This window comes from Cinclus cinclus, chromosome 5 (genome assembly GCF_963662255.1).
Source record: "Cinclus cinclus chromosome 5, bCinCin1.1, whole genome shotgun sequence".
Classification (NCBI taxonomy): domain Eukaryota; kingdom Metazoa; phylum Chordata; class Aves; order Passeriformes; family Cinclidae; genus Cinclus; species Cinclus cinclus.
In genome coordinates this window covers 73,003,568-73,021,888 of record NC_085050.1, presented here as the reverse complement: position 1 = coordinate 73,021,888, position 18,321 = coordinate 73,003,568, and the positions used below count along the sequence as shown (strand labels likewise).

At 50.5% G+C, this 18,321-nt stretch overlaps 1 protein-coding gene across 2 annotated transcripts; it reads right to left on the bottom strand.

Moving 5' to 3' along the window:
- Positions 1 to 620: 620 nt before the first annotated feature.
- SCARB2 (scavenger receptor class B member 2) lies at positions 621 to 17,158 on the bottom strand. Of its 2 annotated transcripts, XM_062494056.1 has the most exons (12): positions 17,041 to 17,158; positions 12,058 to 12,215; positions 8,489 to 8,636; positions 7,191 to 7,379; positions 6,520 to 6,611; positions 6,157 to 6,276; positions 5,166 to 5,344; positions 4,874 to 4,992; positions 4,156 to 4,229; positions 3,378 to 3,429; positions 2,656 to 2,814; positions 621 to 1,351 (listed from the first exon to the last, which is right to left on the bottom strand). In XM_062494056.1, the coding sequence occupies exons 1-12, from the start codon at positions 17,155 to 17,157 to the stop codon at positions 1,310 to 1,312; spliced, it is 1,449 nt and encodes a 482-aa protein (XP_062350040.1). In that variant the 5' UTR covers position 17,158; the 3' UTR covers positions 621 to 1,309. The 2 variants fall into 2 exon arrangements, with proteins under 2 accessions (XP_062350040.1, XP_062350041.1); XM_062494057.1 differs by lacking the exons at positions 6,520 to 6,611; positions 7,191 to 7,379; positions 8,489 to 8,636.
- Between the last annotated feature and the right edge of the window lie 1,163 nt (positions 17,159 to 18,321).

Here is an 18,321-nt window from a genome sequence, read left to right as displayed (position 1 = left end):
ACCGGCGCCCGGTGTATCTCACGGGGCTGTGAAAAGCAAAGCCAGTTCCCGCAGCTTTGTCCCAGGGTTATTCCCTGGGAAAGCTGCCCGGAAAACAACATTTAGGGGGAACAGGCAGAAAGGGTGACAGCAGAGCACAGAATCCCGGGAAAGTTTGGGTTGGAAAGCACGTGGAAGCCCATCGTGCTCTGCCCCCTGCCATGGCAGGGATACTTTCCACTGTCCCAGGGCGCTTCAAGCCCCAATGTCCAACCGGGCCTTGGACATTCCAGGGATCCCGGGAAAGCCACAGCTTCTCCCGGTAATCTGTGCCAGGGCCTCAGCACCCTCACAAGGAAGACACCAAAGCAGCAGCCAGGAAAAAGACCCCAAACTATGCCCACGCAATGCAAACCCCAATGCCCCTCTTCAGAAGCCCATTACACTCTTTAAAAACACATTTCACTGTCCACTGGAAACGTTCCTCAATGATAATATAATTTTAATTGGGAAGGTGGCGGAGGAACCTTGATGACTTAACACAAGTTTCTGCTCGACAAGTAAAAAAGTGTCAGGAGTTGTCAGAATCCTGTCCGGAGCACGCAGGGGTGCTCTCATCGCAAACAGGCCAAGTCCACATTCCCAAGAAACCCCCAGCGGCTGGGCCCCCTCCACCCCAAGAACAAGGTTGAGCGGCGCTGCCTGGAGCTGCACAACAAACCCCACACCTGAAGGATAAAAGCCTGGCTAACAAGCAGAGCGGGAACACTGAGGTGGCGGTGTGCATGGACAAGCACTTCCATCCGCTGGCTCGGTTCCACCTGGAAGCTCGGCTCCGGGCTGGACGAGCTGGGCCCGTGCGCTGGGACAGGACCGAGGACACGAGTAACAAACGCTCGGCGCACACTGGAAGAAGGACACGCTCAGGACAGGACGCCGCCCGGCCCACAGCACATCTGTCCCTGGCCCGGGGCCAGCCAGGAGCCCGCCGTGTTCCCAGCAGGTCGTCCACACTTGCCCCCCTGCGGGGAATCAGGCCGGCTTGGGGTCGCCCGTCCAGTGGTTATGATCCTCTGTGGCTGCCAGTGTGGGTACAAACAGAGGGCAGGGTTGAGAAAAGCAGGATCTGGAGCAGTTTTAAAATGGAATTTGGAAGTTGTGACGTAGCTGGCGAGAAAGAAGTCTCCTCCCTGGCTGACAGTGCAGATTGCCTTCCACCTCTGTCCCACCAAAAGTGCAGCTGGACACGACCGTGTCTCCACAGGGGACAGGTGGTATTAGGTCAGCTCTAATAGTTTACTCTCCAAGCTCACGGGGTAAAGAAAATCTACTAAGACGTCCTGATGAGTGGGGACCTCTCTTCTTCCGTGCTCTGGAAGAACAAAAGCACAGCAAGTTAATTGTGGCCATGGTGGCCTTTCCACCGTGGGAAGCTGGGCTGCCCAGACTCCAGGCAGGGAAAGGAAAAGCTCCTGCTCCTAAGGACAATTCCCTCTGAGAGAGCCAGGGCTGCACTAAGAAAGGACCAGAGGGTGAGTGGCATCTCAGGCAGTGACCCGCTGTAGCCCCTGACACAGGCAGGAAGGCCAGAGCCATGCAGGCATCACAAGAAGAGCTGCAAACTGCTGGACTACTTGTTTGCAGGAAAAGCAACAAAAAGCAAAGCAGGAAAAGCACAGAACGCAGGTGTCCCTTTGTCATTTCAACCCCCGTAGAGCATTCCAGAACATCCAAGAGATCTGGTCTGAAGCTGTGCACGTAGGGTGGGGCAAGAATTCCGGGGACAGGCCTTGGGCAGTGGGACAGATTGACACCCTGGCTGAGCTGCTGACAACGTAGGCAGGCCCAGAAGGAAAGGGAAGGAAAAAGGACCAATCTCTCCTGAGGTACATCCCGTGGGGATGGGATGGCAGCGGGACCCATGGATCCGGAGGGGTCCCGCAGGCACAGAGGGAAGTTGTGAGACAGCATTTAGGGAACACCAAACACACAAGAACACAGTAAGGCCACAGCAACCATGAGGAGAAAACAGCCTCCTAGAGAACTCAGGCTATTCCTCTAACCAAAGGCTTGGTGTCATCTGAATCCTGTCGTGGTGAAATGCTGGCATCAGCTTTTTTTTAAGGTGACAGGCATCTTAATGCCAGCATGTCACCTTGGGAGAGAACTTCTCGTAAACAGATTTAGACGTTGTCTTGTAAACAGACAACACTGGAGAACACTTCCTGCTGCTGCTGTCTGTGCAATTCATCTGTTCTTTGGCCACAAATCTGCATTGTGATTCTGGGAAATAATCCACTGGCACAAGGCAGTTTTTCTGCTGAGAACACTGACACTAACTAAATCTGTCATCAAATATGGTGGAGTTTGTTCATCTTGTCCCTCAGGGTCCTCTAGACAGGCTGATTCATTTCACTACTGTTGGCAAGGGAATTGGGCACAGAGACAGGACTTGCCTTACCAGGCTTCTCAGATTAACTCCGCTCCTTTGCTTCGGCACGTTTATTCTGAGTCTATTAAAACTTCCCCTCCCTAGAAAGGTCATTCCCAACAAAAACAATATAAAAACACGTGCAGAAAGACACCAAAAAGTAAAATCAACCACAAAAAAAAAAAAAAAAAAATCAAATGCAGGCAGACAGAGAGCAAGCAAAGTCAAATCCAAGTGCTGCTTACCTCTTCACTTATCCTCTGGGACCTGCACGCCAGCACAATGAAAACAATCCCAAACACAATGCCCAGAGCCATGATTACAAAGGGGATCCCAGTCACAACACTGGCTTCCAGCAGGACATGCCTGAGTTTGCTGGCAGATGCTTCATCAATCAGAACACTCTGGAGAAGAGAAAGATGAAGAAGAAGTTTATTGATTTCTGTGCTTTCTCTAAGATCACTTCTATGAAGGGCAGGGAAACAACACTCCAACAACTCTCCACCACTGCTTCCAAACACACTTCCTCCCTAAAATTCTTCCAGGGGGCAGAGGGGTCACCTAGTCTGTATTTCAAAGGAAAAAAGGGATTTTTAACTTTTGATTTTTAGAATGGACTAATACAAATTGATTCAATGATCCAACTACAGCACAGGAATATTCACAACAGATGACTCAAAACAAGGTGGGATCTCCTCAAGTCCTGCCTATGTCTGAGCACCCCTTTTCCTCATGGCCAATTCCTTTGAGTTTAAAAAGAATGTCTGACAGAGCGTTTGGCAGGGCTGAACACAGCACTGCAACAAGCGGCCAGGAGGTTGTTAGTAAACAAACAGCAACAGCTTCCTACCTATTGCTGTACAAGCAACAAGAAAAATCAGCATTTTCTTTCCTGCCTAGCTCAGAGGGTATTTTTGCAAGCATTACCATTCCACAATGCTTGACGAGACATGGCAAAACTATTTACCTCATTTATATACATCACTGGGAAAATCAGCGTTTGGATGTTGCCGGTTTCACTGTGTGGGGAAAAAAAAATAATAAATCCAGTGTTTGGACCTGAGGGTTGTGAATATAGATTACACAAGAACAATGAGCAAACAAAGTGTCCCTAAAATACCTCTTGGCTGTTCCTTTTTGCTGCGGACTTTCACCCCTGCTGAAGTAGGACAATCTCAGTCTCAGAGATGGATAAATTCTGGTTTGGGAGCAGGGCGTATTTTTGGGACTTGGTGGGCAGTGAAAAACAGGGATCCATCTGGGGCTCATTAATTAACTGAGTGACAGATTTGTGCCCAGGCAGCAGGAATTTAACTAAGCTGATGTTGAAGGTTACTCCTATGCATAAAACACAGCAACTATTGTCCAAACAACATGGGCGCAGCAGCAAAAATCCCCCAACAGTTGGCACACGTGGAATCCCAGCTCAGGCAGGAGTTGTGTTACTCTGACAGCTCCTGGGCACTGGGAAACAAGCCTGAAGAACACCCCCAAATCTCTCAAGGGGACTGGGCAGATAAAACACTTCTGTTGTGGTCATGACAGCCAAGCTGTGCCAATGAAGATCAGGAGGAGTAGCTACCATTCAGCATTCTTTACTCTGCAGGTGGAACTACGGAATCTGCTTGATCTGCAAGAGGGGAGCATACTGCCCGTTAGAACTGAGATTCAACTGGACTTAATCACGCTGCATGTTGGATACCAGTGTAGCTATGAGACTCCACCCAGCAGCAGAGAACACTCACAAAAATTCAGGCAATTTTCGGACGTGAACGTTGACCTGCATGCGCTTGGCGGCCTGCAAGACGAGCCCTGTCAGCTGGGGAACAAAAGAGATCTGTGTTAAAAAAAAACCAGTCAAGGTGAAAGAATGAGAACTGTGGGAATGCAGGAAGAACTTGGTACACACCACACAGCAGGGTCTGCACTGGACCTGAGGAGAGGAGCTGTGGAATTTCCTCCTGATTTAGCTGCACGTAACAGCCCGGGGAGTCAGAGCACTGTTTCTGTAAACCAGGCAGGTGGAGATTGTGCTCTTCTCCTCGACCCACATTTGTTTGTGGGGGTGTAGAGATCACTGCTGTACTGGTTTTAGCTGGGAGAGAATTAATTTTCTCCAGAGGAGCCGGTATCGGGCTGTGTTTGGGAACTGTGATGAAAACACCGTGGGTAACACAGGGATGTTCCCGTGATTGCTGGGCAGGGCCTGCACAGCTCCAGGCCTTTTCTGTTTCTCACACTGCCCTGCCGTGAGTGGGTGGGGTATATGACACACTGGGAGGGGACAGGGACGGGACAGCTGCCCCAAAAAGGGATCTCCCATTCCATTCAGCATCACGGAACTCCTACAGATTCTTTGAGGTCAATGGGGCTACACCAGCGCACACCATCCAAGGAAGTGACCAAAACCCAGGATCCATCGGATCCATTCACTTAAAACCCTTGCAAAAAGGCTCCACTTACAGGATTGATGTCCAGAAACGTCTCGTGGTATTCTTTCCTGGGATGCATGCCCTCTATGTCCTCAATGAACTTCGGATCCGCCTGGTAAAAATGCGGAGCTGACAGAAATATTGGAGCACCTGGAAAACGAAAACACCGAGAGATCACAAAAGAAAAAAAAAGGAAAAAAAAAATGGGAAGGGGAAGCCCTGGGGGACGTCAGAGCTCAGAGGTGTTTCCAGAGAGGGGAAGAGGCCCCTGCGGAGCCGCAGAGCCCCGTGCGTGCGGGACAAGCCCCTGAGGCCGGGCGTACCCTGCCTGCAAACGCTGACGTTGAGCACGCCGGTGCCGGGGCAGTTGCCGGCGGGCACGCAGAAGCCGGCGTTGGCCGGGTTCACCGACGTGTTGGCAAACACCATGGAGGAGGGCACGAAGCGGAACGTGGGCACCCCGGCCACGGCTCCCGAGCTGTCGTACACCAGGAACAGGGACCTGCGGGGAAGCAGAGCAGAGCCGGCTGTGTCAGGGTGCAGCAGGCGCTGACCCCAGCAGCACGTGTCCCCCAGCTGATGCCCGCATGTCCGCCCTGGGCTGCATTCCCTGCTTTCTGTACGGAATTTAACAGGCTCTGATCGGCAAGCACGCATCTCATCACCCTGCTGCCACACAAAGCAGACGGTCCCCACGTCACTGCTGCACCCCACTACCTCTGCTGAGAGGGACCAGGAAAGGATCGTGGTCGTGGGAGACAGAACAACCTGGCACGTCCTGAACTCAGCCTAACACACGTCTGTATTGATTTAAATAATTGTACTGATTTAAATAATTTCAAGTCGCTTTTGTTCCTCACACACTGGCAAATCAGCAAGAGGGGAGACGAGGGGTTACATAAGGAAGGAAACACCAAGATTTCCTTGGCACAGTTCAGACAGCATCACGTGAAGTCATCCATCTCTGAAGAGGGCAACCTGGGTTGTCTCAAGCAGCATAGAGGAAGGCTTTGGAGCAATGAAGCTTAAGAAAAGTTCACATAAATCCATCCATTCCCCTTCTTACTAGCCTTGCAGTCCAGACTGTTGCTAATTTTCACCTCACAAATCTTCATTTCCAAATAACACATCCTTAACTGCAGATTGGGAGGGGTTTTTTTGTGTGTCTCATCCTTCCCACCACAAGTAAATGCAGAACACTGCGACTGTTCAACGAAATCACAGGAGGAGAACCACCAGCCTAACACAAGACCTCGAGAGGAATGGGTGTAAATGCTCTGCTTTGAAGCCTGAGTGCCACTGCCTTCTCCATACCTGCAGAAATCAGAAGAAAAGATGTAAATGTTCTCATCTTTGCTGATCAACGGGTGAAACGATGTCCCATCTGTGCCATTAATCATGTTACATGCCTCTGTTGTCCACCAGTTCAAGGACCTGAACAAAGGGAAGCACAGAGAGCAAGGGCTAAAAGATGTCCCGCAGCAGTCAGGCAATGCCAGCTCCTGGCCTAGGCAAATGGGAATCAGACCTGTACAGGACCAAGTCCTCTTGCCTCAGCTCTGCTAACAAAATTATTTCAATCCCTTTCCTTAAGCTGCACTTCCATTCTCTTTGAACTGGCACCAGGCAAGCAAAGGGTAGATTCTGACAGAGGCAACAGTACATGGAAAAACTTACTCTTTTCCTTTCCACTCCACAATCCTGGAGAAGTTCAGGTAGTTCGTTTCCCCACTCAGGAAAACATATTCTCCATCATCAGATCCGTTCATCTGCAAACAGATACAGGAGCTTTCAGTGGCTCCACTCAGCCTGTGGCACCTGGCTGGTCACTGCGATGCGGTGGCGGGAGCTGAAGCGGCCACCGCTGCAAATCCACCCCAGGAGTGATGTCCTGCCCCTGAGATCTGTGCAGTTCACTGAACTCCACCTTGAACAGGAACGAGGTGGAAGTGACTGGCCGAGATCCTTACACCTCTCAAAGGCAGGAAACACAAAGCCAGATGAGCCTTTTCTCCCTTTGAGAGCTGCCCTTGAATAACGAGCCCTCAGGGAGAAAACAACCCCACAGAAATAACCTCAGCACTGCAGACACCTCCCAGAAGCAAGGACTCCCCCCAGAAGAAAACGACCTGCAATGACCAGAAACACTGCGCAAGCCAGGAATGGCTCCAGCACAGAAATAACACCCAATTTCAGACAATTGCCACGGCAATCAGATTCATTTGTCTAGCAGCTTGCACACATGGCCCCACAAAGCCCACGTTATTCAAGGGAGCACAGGCAAGAGTTGCTCTCCCTACCAGCTGTCTCCCCAGGGGAAGCAGCAGCAGGCACGGCCATGCTGTTACCTTGCTGAAGAGCCCGAAGACGGGGTCGATCTCGGGGTGCAGGACGTGGATGGTGGACAGCAGCCGGTCCCTGTAGCCCCAGAGCAGCTCGTGCACGCTGCGCACGGTGAACAGCGACTCCTGGTACAGCAGCAGCAGCACCTCCGTGGCAAACTGCAGAGGGGTTGACCTGGTCCACTCCATGGCAGTCTGCCAGGGCATTGCAGTGAGGGAGCAATGGTCAGATTCACTGGGGAATGAAATATCTGCACTTCCCACCGCTGCACATTCATTTCCCCAAAATGCAAACACTAAGAGCGTTTATTTCCTTTCTAGCTGACAAGGGGGTTTGCAACAGAGGTCATAACAAAAGAAGGGTTTTCTTTGGGCTAACCAACCTGTGGTTCTTCTCATACTGCCTGTGACAGTACATCACAGCCAAAAATCAGGAGAGACAATCCTTACCACCACGAGATGCCTGGGAGGAATTGAAAACACAGTGTTGGTACTGTCTGCAGCTTTCAGTAAGCCGAGTCCTATCTACTGCTATTCACAGGGCATTTCTGTACTCATGGACAACATCAGGCATTTCTGGAAATGCTGGGGGAAAAGCTGAAATGAAGGTACCCTGCTACTGAAACTAAAATAGGAAGGGGAGTAAAGGCTGAATCACACCCCCAAGTATTGGAGTACAGCCTGACTGCCTCTGGAAGCTGTGACAGCTTTGGATCTGCTTGTGCTCAATGCTGTCCTTGTGTAAGACTGAAATAATGGTCTGCCCTTGATCACCAGGAGACTCTCTTTCACCTAGCACAGTCTGGGGATCCATTTTTGACTTTTAATACTCTGAGAGGTCCTTTTCATTCAGCTCTGCTGAGTTCTGCATTCATTCTCTGCTGGAGTTGATTTCTGGTTTGAGAAGCAGACTTAGAGGCAACTTCTCCAATTTTGACAAAACAACCCCAAACATTCCTAACTCCTTCATGCAGGAACTGGAGTTCCTCCCAGGCATCTGACATCACTAATTCCCTGGTTTTACTGACTCATGGAAGCTCAGCAAGCCTGATTTCCCCTTGCCCCTGGAGAGAATGTGATCTCCTAGCACCAGAGGAAGGCATTAACCCGGCAGAGGTGTGAGGAGAAGGAGGAACAAAATAAGCCCCCCACAAGAGTCCAGCCCCAAATTGAGACCAGCATCTGCTTCTCTTATCCTTCCATCACACTGATCTACCACAAAGGGTGAGACAGGATGAAACAACACAGTGCTCCTTCTGAAGTGTGTCAGGATGAATCCTGAGCAGGAATGAAAGAGAACTCACCACTGCAGGAATATTTATTGTCCTGATCAGGTCCACTTCAGGGTCTCCCACTGACTTTTCAGGTTCAAATACGTAAGTCTTTGGGTTTAGAGCAGACACTTTGGTTCCATTGTCCAAAAACTGGACGTGCACTCTTGGCCTGTATTCCCTGAAAGACAAGAGTTTGTTCTCTAATCAAGTTAAACAAGAAGACATAGCATTCATTGCAGTTAACTTAGGGCTGTTCTACTGCTTTAAGCACAATTTCAATGGTGGCATTTTCAGTTGTCTGGAAGTAGATTCTCCCACTGACACAAAACTCCCTGCCGTATCAGTGCCAGCTGAGTCAGACCTCATGGGGCGTTTCCAAAAATGCCACCCTCTATGCTAATGGCACTTCAAATTTTGGCCTCATCTTTGAAAACCTCAAAGGAAGGACAACAATTCCAGAGGGCTTAGAAGGACTTAGAGGCACTGCATATGAATTAGATTGCCTCAAAGTCCAGTTTGAAAAGGAAACTTTTACCTCTGCCGCAGGCAAAAGCCACTCCCGGAAAGATGCATGTGTGTCATGGAGCTGACCTAAGAACCCACCAGAATCCTTCTGCTGGCTTCAGAGCACTTGGCACTAGGGCTTACATGTGGCACGACCACAGAACAAAGCTCATTTTAGTTCTCCTTTAATTGTGGAGCAGGAATCCTGGGCATGACAGAAATTCAACTGAACTTTTGCTGCTTGCTACCCATGGCCTGGGAGGCTGCTCCTGGTTCCTGTCTAAGCACTCAGACAGCAGGATAAAACTCAGGATTGCTTACAAACCAGTCCAACTGGCAAGGAACATCAAATGCTACCTGCTGGCCCGACGAGAAAGTCAGATCCTAATTACCCTGGAACACATGTCAGGAACACAACTCAATTTACACTGCCATTAGCACTTGACCAACCAGGGTTCTGCAGTTATGCAGAACAGGCTGACACACAACAAACCCCAAAAGAGAAATGGCAGGCAGGCTGCTCACTGCCTGGCACACACTGGAGGGGAAACTCCTTGTTTCCTCAGCCTGCAATGACTCAGGAGGCTGTTGACTTTCACATCTGCCTGGGTAAATCTCAAGTCACAAGATGCGAGGGAGAATTGTTCTGCCAGATGTTGCGCTCTGATGTTCTGCATTCAGTTCAGATTGAGATTCTGTCCTGGCTGCACTGCATCCATCAGCGCAGCTTCTCAACAGGCTGCATTACTCTGGCTCAGCTTTCACAGTTAAAGCAAACTGGAAAGGCCTGCTGTTATTAGAAACCAGCCACTTCCCATCTTCCTTACCCAAACAGTGTCTCTACCAGTCCCCAGCCTCCCGGCCACCCAGAAACATTTTGGTGCGGCAACACTTCCAGCAATAGTCTCCTGAACAGCAATCTGTTTTATAGGCCAGGGCTGGGACTGCATGGAAATGGATGGAAATGCCCAGCTGTGAAATGCCTTCCTAAAATAGGCCAGGGGTAACCTGAGATATCTCTCCAGCTCTGGAGAGGAAAATAATACTCCCTGATGAGGGATATGAGTAGGAGGCTCTAAGATGTTAAAAAGTTGTAAATGCGTGCAAGACCCGACAATATTCCAGTGTTCTTTGGGACTCAGCAGGCTTGGGCAGATAGGCAGCTTGCACTTGGTAATTATTTATTTTACATGCTGTCAGTTCAACTTCCAGGATCTAAAAACACCAGCACTCCTATGTTTTTGTTACAGAACCTGCCTCAAGTGCTTCACTATGTATGCTGGTGAAAACTCTGAGCTGCAGCAGCAGACTGCCTTGAGCCCTCCCACCTCCTCCCCGTCACTGACTGCATTTTTTCCCTTTGTTTGTCTGGCTTAGTTCCCTCCCAGCCTTTCCCTGATTTATAAAAACACGGGGCCATGCACAGCCTCAGCCAGGCGAGGGTTATGGAATCTGCTGCAAGAGAGCACTCCACTTCCCAACCTTCCCTCCTTCCCCTATGAGACACAGCAAAACACAGGGGAATCCTGTCCAGACATGCCAAGAATCGGGCTAAGCAAACAAGCCAGAAGCAACTGGAGCGTGCAGCCTCTTTCCTTCCCTCCCCGTCCCCACCAAGAGCACTGCAGGGAGGGCCGGCGCCAGGGATCCACGGGATGCAGGGAAAGGCTCTCCCAGCACACCAACAGCTCACGCTGGGCCTCCCCTGGGGCAGGGACCAGCCCGGCCAGCACAGCACCAGCCCCATTCACCCTGCTGAGCTCCTCCATGGACAAGGTGCAGCTTCCCAAAGCAGGCTGTGTGTGATGCTCAGGAGAGACTCAGAGCTAAGGAAAGGGAAAAGAAGTCCACTCAGCTGGTAGAGTGGACCGAATACCAGCTTGTGTGGTTCCCTGCAGCTCTGTGAACCCTGGAGCTGGTCCTGTTCATCTTCCTGACACAGAATGCATTGCTGACTAATGCCCACCGTTAGGCTGCACACACCTGAAGGAAAGCCTGGGAACTTGAGAGCTTGTGCATCATCTTTTCTCCAGCTCTACTGGCTCATGTAATAGCAGGGATTTTGCCAAAGTACCACATGGAGTTTGCCAGGGCTAAACAGACACAGGACCAGAATGCAGAGGAGACAGGGGAAGGGATTGCTGGCAGAGGGAGAAGCAAAGCTGAGCTGGGGGAAGAAGCAAACTGAGAGGCAAGAGATGATGCAGAAACCGAGACTCCCACAAAGGCTCCCGCTTTCATCCAGCACTTCTTCAAATCCCAAGATAATTTTACATCTTAGGTAAAGACAGCTCCCTCTGGCAGTGAGCCAGTGCCTGGCCTGGGTGAGACTGTGTGCCCAGAAGTGAGGCTGACAGTCAGAAATCCACCTTCTTGCTGTGGTGACAGAGTTCCTCTTAAGTCAGGACTCCCAGGACCACAGCCCTTCCTGCCACAGGCCTGCCCCTGGTTTACACAGCTGCAGGCAGCTGAGCAGAACACAGCCCTAAAGGAAAACTCGTGTATAAGGTAACTTTAAACATCTCTCCATGCCACACAGGACAGCTCTGGGAGCGGGACAATATCGAACACTGCACGTGGCCTTAGTAAATCCATCAGTAAAAATGAGAGAGAGGTTTAAAACCTAAGCAGGTTTTTCAGTGAGGGTTGGCTCAGAAGACCCTTTTAGTATCACGCCAAGTGTTTTTCTGGCCACATTTTGCCCGTGTGCATGGTGCAACTCCAGCTAGGAACCGATTCCTGAGTGTGCACGAGTCACACTTTTGTGCAACACTCCTCTCCCCAGCTTCCCAAACATCACCCAGGTCATGAGACAGCAGTTCAGGATGCATCAGCTTCCTCTGTGTTCAGCAGTGAAGAACAGCAGCACATCAGCAAAACTGCGCCCAATATCTGACAGAAGTCCCTGGCTTCACCTGAAAGCTGTCACAAGTGGTGGTGCTGTCTGTGTGGGCTGTGACCATGCTCCCCTGGACAAACCTTCCCTCACCCATGAGCACCTAGGTTTTCTCCTAGAACAAGATCCCAAGCTTCCTGGATTCCTCACACAAACCCTACAGGTTTTGTCAAGTGTGGGACTCCTGAGAGGGTCCTACCTGTAGGTGTATGGTCCTATTTCCTCCACGAGAGGAGTAGCACCTTGGAGCACTTCCAGAGGATTTGTCACGTTGAAGAAGTAGAACTGCATGTAGACTGGGGGGGGAGGGTCCTCCCAGGCCTCAAAGGTTTCCGTGCCGTTCTTCAAGACTGTTCCCTGAAACCAGACAAAGGCACATCAGCTCCTAATGCTGCCAGGCTGCACGGTGCCAACAGGGAAGAGAGGAATTCCATGCCTCGGGAACAAGCACAGGCTTACAGTAAGCAAGACTCAAGACCCCAGTTCTAGATTTGCTTCACTTGGAAGCAATATCACTCAATATCAGCCAGCCCAGGCACCTGCTCTCCTGGCAACAGGCCAGGGGCAGCACTGCTTGCTTTGTAGTTCCACTTCTCCCCATAGGCAGTTTTTCAGAACATTTTTCACAATGGAGACTGATCAGCTATTACTCAGCAATCCTGTCTCCTTTCCTGCATCAGTAAAATCCTCCACCTGGTGCAAGACACCACAGAAACGAGCCAACAAGACAGATAAAAGTACAACTAAATCTTGGGAGGCCAGAAGAGTCTTGGCCTCGATGATTTCTTTGCCCAACAATGTCAGATTCCAACACAGCTGTGAGATTCTGTATCCGAAGCAACTGGAGACAGTGTTTTTCAACGGCCTGAGAGAAAAACTGTGAATGACAAATTTCTTTCACATAGGCACTGTAGGGTTTGTGCCTTCCCCAGGTCCTGGAACAGGAGAAAGATTGTTTGCCCTCTGTCTGTAATTTCTTTCCTACAGCAACATGAGCATCTCCAGACCCACAGTCTGTCATCTTATTTTGTAACCAAGCAATAAGCCATTCTTTTATAACAGAAGCACTTAAGAAATGACACACTAATGCCCTTACCTCAGTGATACCCCTTATCAGTACACACATGTTAAATGGAAAGTCACAACCACGCCTGTCATGTAGAGCTCAAACAGAGGCCTCAATCTCTCACTTTATTACTGTGCCATTTTGGATTAAATTCACCCCACCTATAAAGCAGCCTCACCACCAAAACCAAGGCTTTTCATGCATCTGTAACTCTGGAACTGCTTCAGGGGTCACACTGAGAAGTCTGGCTGGCAGAGTGAATTTTCAGGAGTAAACACAAAGAAAACTCTATCTGTGAAAAACCACATCACCTGTAGGCGGAAGAAAGGGAGGAGGGGAACGATTTGCAATTAAATGGGTCTCATCAACACTCATTCTTTTCATTCGCCTGAGAAAACAAGTGGAATATTGTGAGTGGAAGCTCAGAAGCAGGGCAGGCTGGACAGCTGCCAGCTCATGGTCAATGTTCACGGGGTCTTATCAGCCACACTTGCCTCGGGACTCATTCTTGGCTTTCCCACTTAAGGAGCTGTTTTCTCTCCATGCAGACCCTAATTTTGGAGGATGAGATAAAGAGAAGACTGTTTCAAAGACAAACTCAGTGGCAGTAGCTTGGCATGGCAGCAGTAGTGCCGAGTGGCAGCGAGGGCCAGCCCAGCTGGTGGCATTTGGCACTTGCAGCCTGCTTTCCCCATGGGATTAAACCCCATGTATTCTGTGCACACCTTGGGGAGCCTGGAGCATTTCTCTGGAACTACCAACACCTCATATTTACCATTTCCTACACAGCCTGATGCCTTTGATCCTGTTTTCTTATGATTTATGGCCAGGAGACTCATCTCTCTATTCACAAGTATCCACCGGTCATTTTCATTCCAGATGTATTTCTAGGATTGCATGGCACAATTTGCATCTCTCACAGAAATTAAGTGTCTATTTATAGCTCTGTACAGTGACAGCAAACCCAGATTCACAAACTTCTGATCTGGATTCAGAGAGACTCCCAAGAACTGTCAAATAATGAAACATGGTCAGCTCTTTCCTTCTGATTTTCACCAAATGTTACCAGGGATATTTCAGTTTATCACATGATGTTACAAGGACATCAGGGCTTCTCCTTTCCAAGTGAAGTCCACTCTCATTTCCAGTGTTCTATAGCATCCTTCCTGCTCACTCCATTTATCAGCCATCCCTGAACTCACAGCCCTCTAATGTGCTGCTGTTTCCTTGCTCTGACTGTGCTTTACACACAGGAAATAAAAAGGGAGCTTTCCCTCCCAAATGTAACTGCTACGGGCAGCGATGGTGGGAGTGGGAAATGGTACTGAACATTTCTGAAACCTACACAAGAAATTTAATTCCTTTATTTTTTTTTCCATCTCCTGGAACGCCTAAATGTTGTAATTCAACATATATGACAGGGTTTAACTGCAACTTCTTAGGGTGAGGGGTAAGTGTTCAGACCAGCATGAACAGACCTCTCTACTCCTGCACCTTGGGAATGCCCTGCCCCAGAGGAGCATCCCCAGGGATCCTTCAGCTAGGCCTTCATACTGAACTTTCCTGAGAGCTCCAGTAATTTGCATTAAACAACATCAGCAATAAATGATCAGCACAACAGCTACATAAAAGGAGAAAACATCTTCCTTATTTGGGCCTTCAACATTCCAGCCAACTCAGCTCCAGAGAGATGGCTGGTGACAAGTCCAGTGCAATTTCAAGGGGTTTGAGGAAGAAGTGCTTTCTAAAATTCTCAGCATAAGGGATGTGGCATGAAGGAAACACCTAGGCCAAAGGACTGACTGACTTCCAAATGTGAAATTAGGAGCATAGCTCCAAGATTGCTTGCGTGTGTTGTGTGCATACATTACAATACATTGTGCACACAATACAATGCTATATACATATATGTATACGATATCAGGTTGTATTCATAACCTGCACACCTATGGCAGTAAATACACCAGCAACTACCCATCAGAGAGCACAAGGCAACACCTCTGGCAGCTGGGAATGCCCTTCTCCTGGGGAAGATTCAGCCTTGTTTATTCAAAATGTTTTTCCTGTTGCTCTCTGGAGTTCTAGGTGCTAAGCCCTGATAAAAAACAGATTTTGGCCACCTGATTGGGATGGCACATTTACTCTACAAAAATCCAATAAAATAGCAAATAAAGACTATGTTGATGAGATGTGAATGCCTTCTGGAAAAGTCCTGCCAGTGTTCTTGTCACAACACATCTGCCCACTCATTTTCAAGGGGATGTGAAGTGTGACAGCAGGCTGGATTCCCACTCTTCCCACCCCCTCTCTGTATCCCACATCCTGCCTTTGGCTGGACAGGCTGCTGCACACAGCCCCCTGTGAAAGTAAAGCCATCCTCAGCGGTTCACAGGTGCTGGGCTTGGAGACACAGGTGCTTCAGCTGTTCCAAAACACAGCTTTGCACTCCAGCTGCACTTGAGTCTGCAAAGGCAGCCCCTCACTGCCAGGCAGCTCCGTTTCGGGACGGCTGGAAAGCCCTCAAAGGAACAGGAACTCCTTGCAAAAGCTCAGGTCTGGCCCCATTTCCAAGGCAAATTGAGATTTGTCTATTTGCACAAGATTTTCTAACCTACACATATGGTTACACAAGAGACAGCAGCTTTCTAGGCTCCACACAAATGAGGGGAAGCTCACGTGGGATAAAGCAAATGTGGAAAGAAGCCAGATCAGCAGAGTGACTGGGAGCACCCCGCTTTGTGGCTGAAAGCTGTGCTCGCCCAGTCTGGGGGGTGTGGCTCCTGGAGAAGGCCCTCAGGGAGTTGGCAGCTCTCGCAGGGAGCCGGACACCTCATTCCCTGCAATCCAGATGTGTGCCAGCAGGAGCTGGAGAGCAGCAGGCAGGAAAAAGACTGAGCTCTGGAAACTTTATCCTGCATTACTGCAAGCCCTGCTGAGCGAATACCAACTTGCTGTTACATAAGGCTCCGCTCCGGGGAAGGAGCAGGCAGCTGGGAGATAATGCGTGGTAAGGAGGATCACGCCTAATTCCCGACAGTCCTGCTCCAAACCGCGGCTTCCACCCCACTGCTCGGGCGCTAATTGCATGGAGAACACCTGGAAGTAGATCTTCCAGGATGCAGAGGAGGGAAGACTCCCTCCCAAGGAGAGCCAAGATCAAGGGGAGGGAGCTGCACTTCCAAGTGGCACAGCCTGCTGTAAGCTCACTGCCAACCTGAAACCGTACTTGCTAAACCAAAGTGATTTGAGACAATGCAGTTTCCATGGCAGGAAATGCTACATGTCAGTAGCCCAGAGGAAAGAACAGTAGGGCAGGAGATCACAGATGATCTGGTCACCAATTAGACAGCAGCACTGGTCAAATCCCTTCATTGTTTAGCATTCCTGGTTTCTCTGTCAGAGTAAGAATTAAGACGATAGTCCTCAGACAGATAAATAATTGTTCGTTTACAAAGGAATTCCAACAGAGTTACTAATACAGCTGACCTTTGCTGAACCCCTGGGTAAATGCACAGAGCCACTTTGGGAGACAAACAAAGAGCTTAGGCAGAGCAGGAATAGTGCAGGCCTCTGCATCCACAGCGGTGCCAGGATGGGTGTCCCCAGGTGTGGAACACCATGGTGAAATGCCTGGCTGCCATCACCCGGCCTGGGGAACTGGGAAGACACCACGTGCTCCAGCCCTCAGTAGCCCTGGCTGTGCTCCAGAGGCACCAGTAAATGGAGCAGCAGAACAAGTAAGAAAGCTGCAAACAATTTATAGCAGAGACTGCAAAAAGGGGTGCTTTACGTGCCCCCTGCTCTCTTCAGGTGCTGCTACTCTGGAGAGAGCTCCTTGCTGCAGCTGCTGCCCCACAACCAGCAAAGCTGCCTCAAGAAGAGGCATTTTTATCCATCCTCACACCATTTTCACCCAGCCTAGGGATAAGTGCAGCCTGAGCTCCTTTCTGAGCCCCAGCCCAGCCGGGCGGTGTTGAGCAGGGGGGGTTCACGGCCCAGGGATGTTCCTGCCCACTCACCCAAGCTACTGCAAGGAGCAGCTCCCTCCCTCGGCTGTTTCCAGAAGGAATAAACGGGTAAACACGGACCGAGACGGGAAGGCGGCAGTGTTTTTACCTGCTTCACCTGCAGATCCACCACCGTCTGGAAGACGTGCGCGACCAGCAGGGAGATGCTGGCGATGAGCAGCGTCATGGCCAGGACCCCCACGGTGACGAGACACAGCGACTTCATGGCTGCGGCTCTGGCTGCTGCTGCCGCTGCCGAGCAAGGACCGCCGGGGCTCCGCCGGGCCGGGGCTCCGGGGCGGGCGCATCGCGGGCCCCGCCCGCCAGCGCCGGGAGGAGCCGCCGCCTCCCCGCCCCGAGTTCGGGGGATGCTCTACTCGCCCAGGGGATGCTCTCCGGCGCCGGGACAGCGTATCCCAAAGTAACGGGGCGTGGCTCCTGCCCGCACGGATTCCTGGCGCGGCCGGAAAGTCTCCTGCCCGCTGGGGATGGCGCTGCTGGAGCGGCTGTCTTGGTGCGGCAGGCAGCGCCAAACAAAGGGCGTTCTGGAAAACGAGACAGGGAATTGCACAGCGAGATTACTGGGGGGAAACTTGCGGGGAGGGTGACGCGCCTCTAGACTGAATTAAGCATCGCAGGGAGGGGATTCTGCCACAAGTCAGCGCGGTTCAGCTCCCACTAAGCTAAGCCGCTCTTGAAAAATTCAATCAAATCCACGTGCCCGCTTTTTGAAAAGCCAGGGGGGTGTACCGCTCCACTTTCCCACCCGAAACTGCCAGCAGCAGGGAAAGACACCTGCAACAGGGGCTTCTCAAGCGATGGACGTCACGCCAACCCCTTTCCCGCGGGGACGGCCTTGCTGTGGCACAAAAGGAAGGAAAGCCCTGCGACACAACCCAGGTCCCAGCAGCACTGGTGCTCCCGAGTCACGAGCGAGTTCCCTCTCCAAAGCACGAGGCTGGCAGCTGGCCAGAGCTGGCAGCCTGACCCAAGCCATGCCTTCCTGAGCAAGGGGGCGAGTGGCCCATCAGGCGGATTTCCTGCTGAGATGGACTGAAGCACCTTCCCTTATAAACACTTATTCCTGCCATTGTGATTGCAGCAACAGTGTTATGTTATTATGTGCCCCTTCGGATATTTTTGCTTATGAAAGGTTCTGAGGTCACGTGTCACGGTTGTTTGGAAAACCAGAATTTTTGTGGTTCCACCCATGCAGTTAAAAAAGCCCAAAAACAACAACAACAAAAGGTTGTTCTGGCAATTTGCTTTCATTTAGATTCTCATTCCAGAGTGGCATTCTTAGCCCTGTTTCCTCACCGTTTCTCCAAAAACCAAAGTACATAATTAGAATCTGGTTTTGAAGGCTCATGTGACTACCGCAATAAAACCC

What these genes read in the sequence shown, in the direction of transcription:
- SCARB2 (XM_062494056.1), bottom strand. Translation starts at nt 17,157, where the DNA reads ATGAAGTCGCTGTGTCTCGTCACCGTGGGGGTCCTGGCCATGACGCTG. An exon ending in ATAGGACCATACACCTACAG is followed by an intron (nt 8,637 to 12,057) that starts GTAGGACCCTCT and finishes CTTGTCTTTCAG; the next exon opens with GGAATACAGGCCAAGAGTGC. An exon ending in CGAAAATTGCCTGAATTTTT is followed by an intron (nt 3,430 to 4,155) that starts GTGAGTGTTCTC and finishes TTCCCCACACAG; the next exon opens with TGAAACCGGCAACATCCAAA.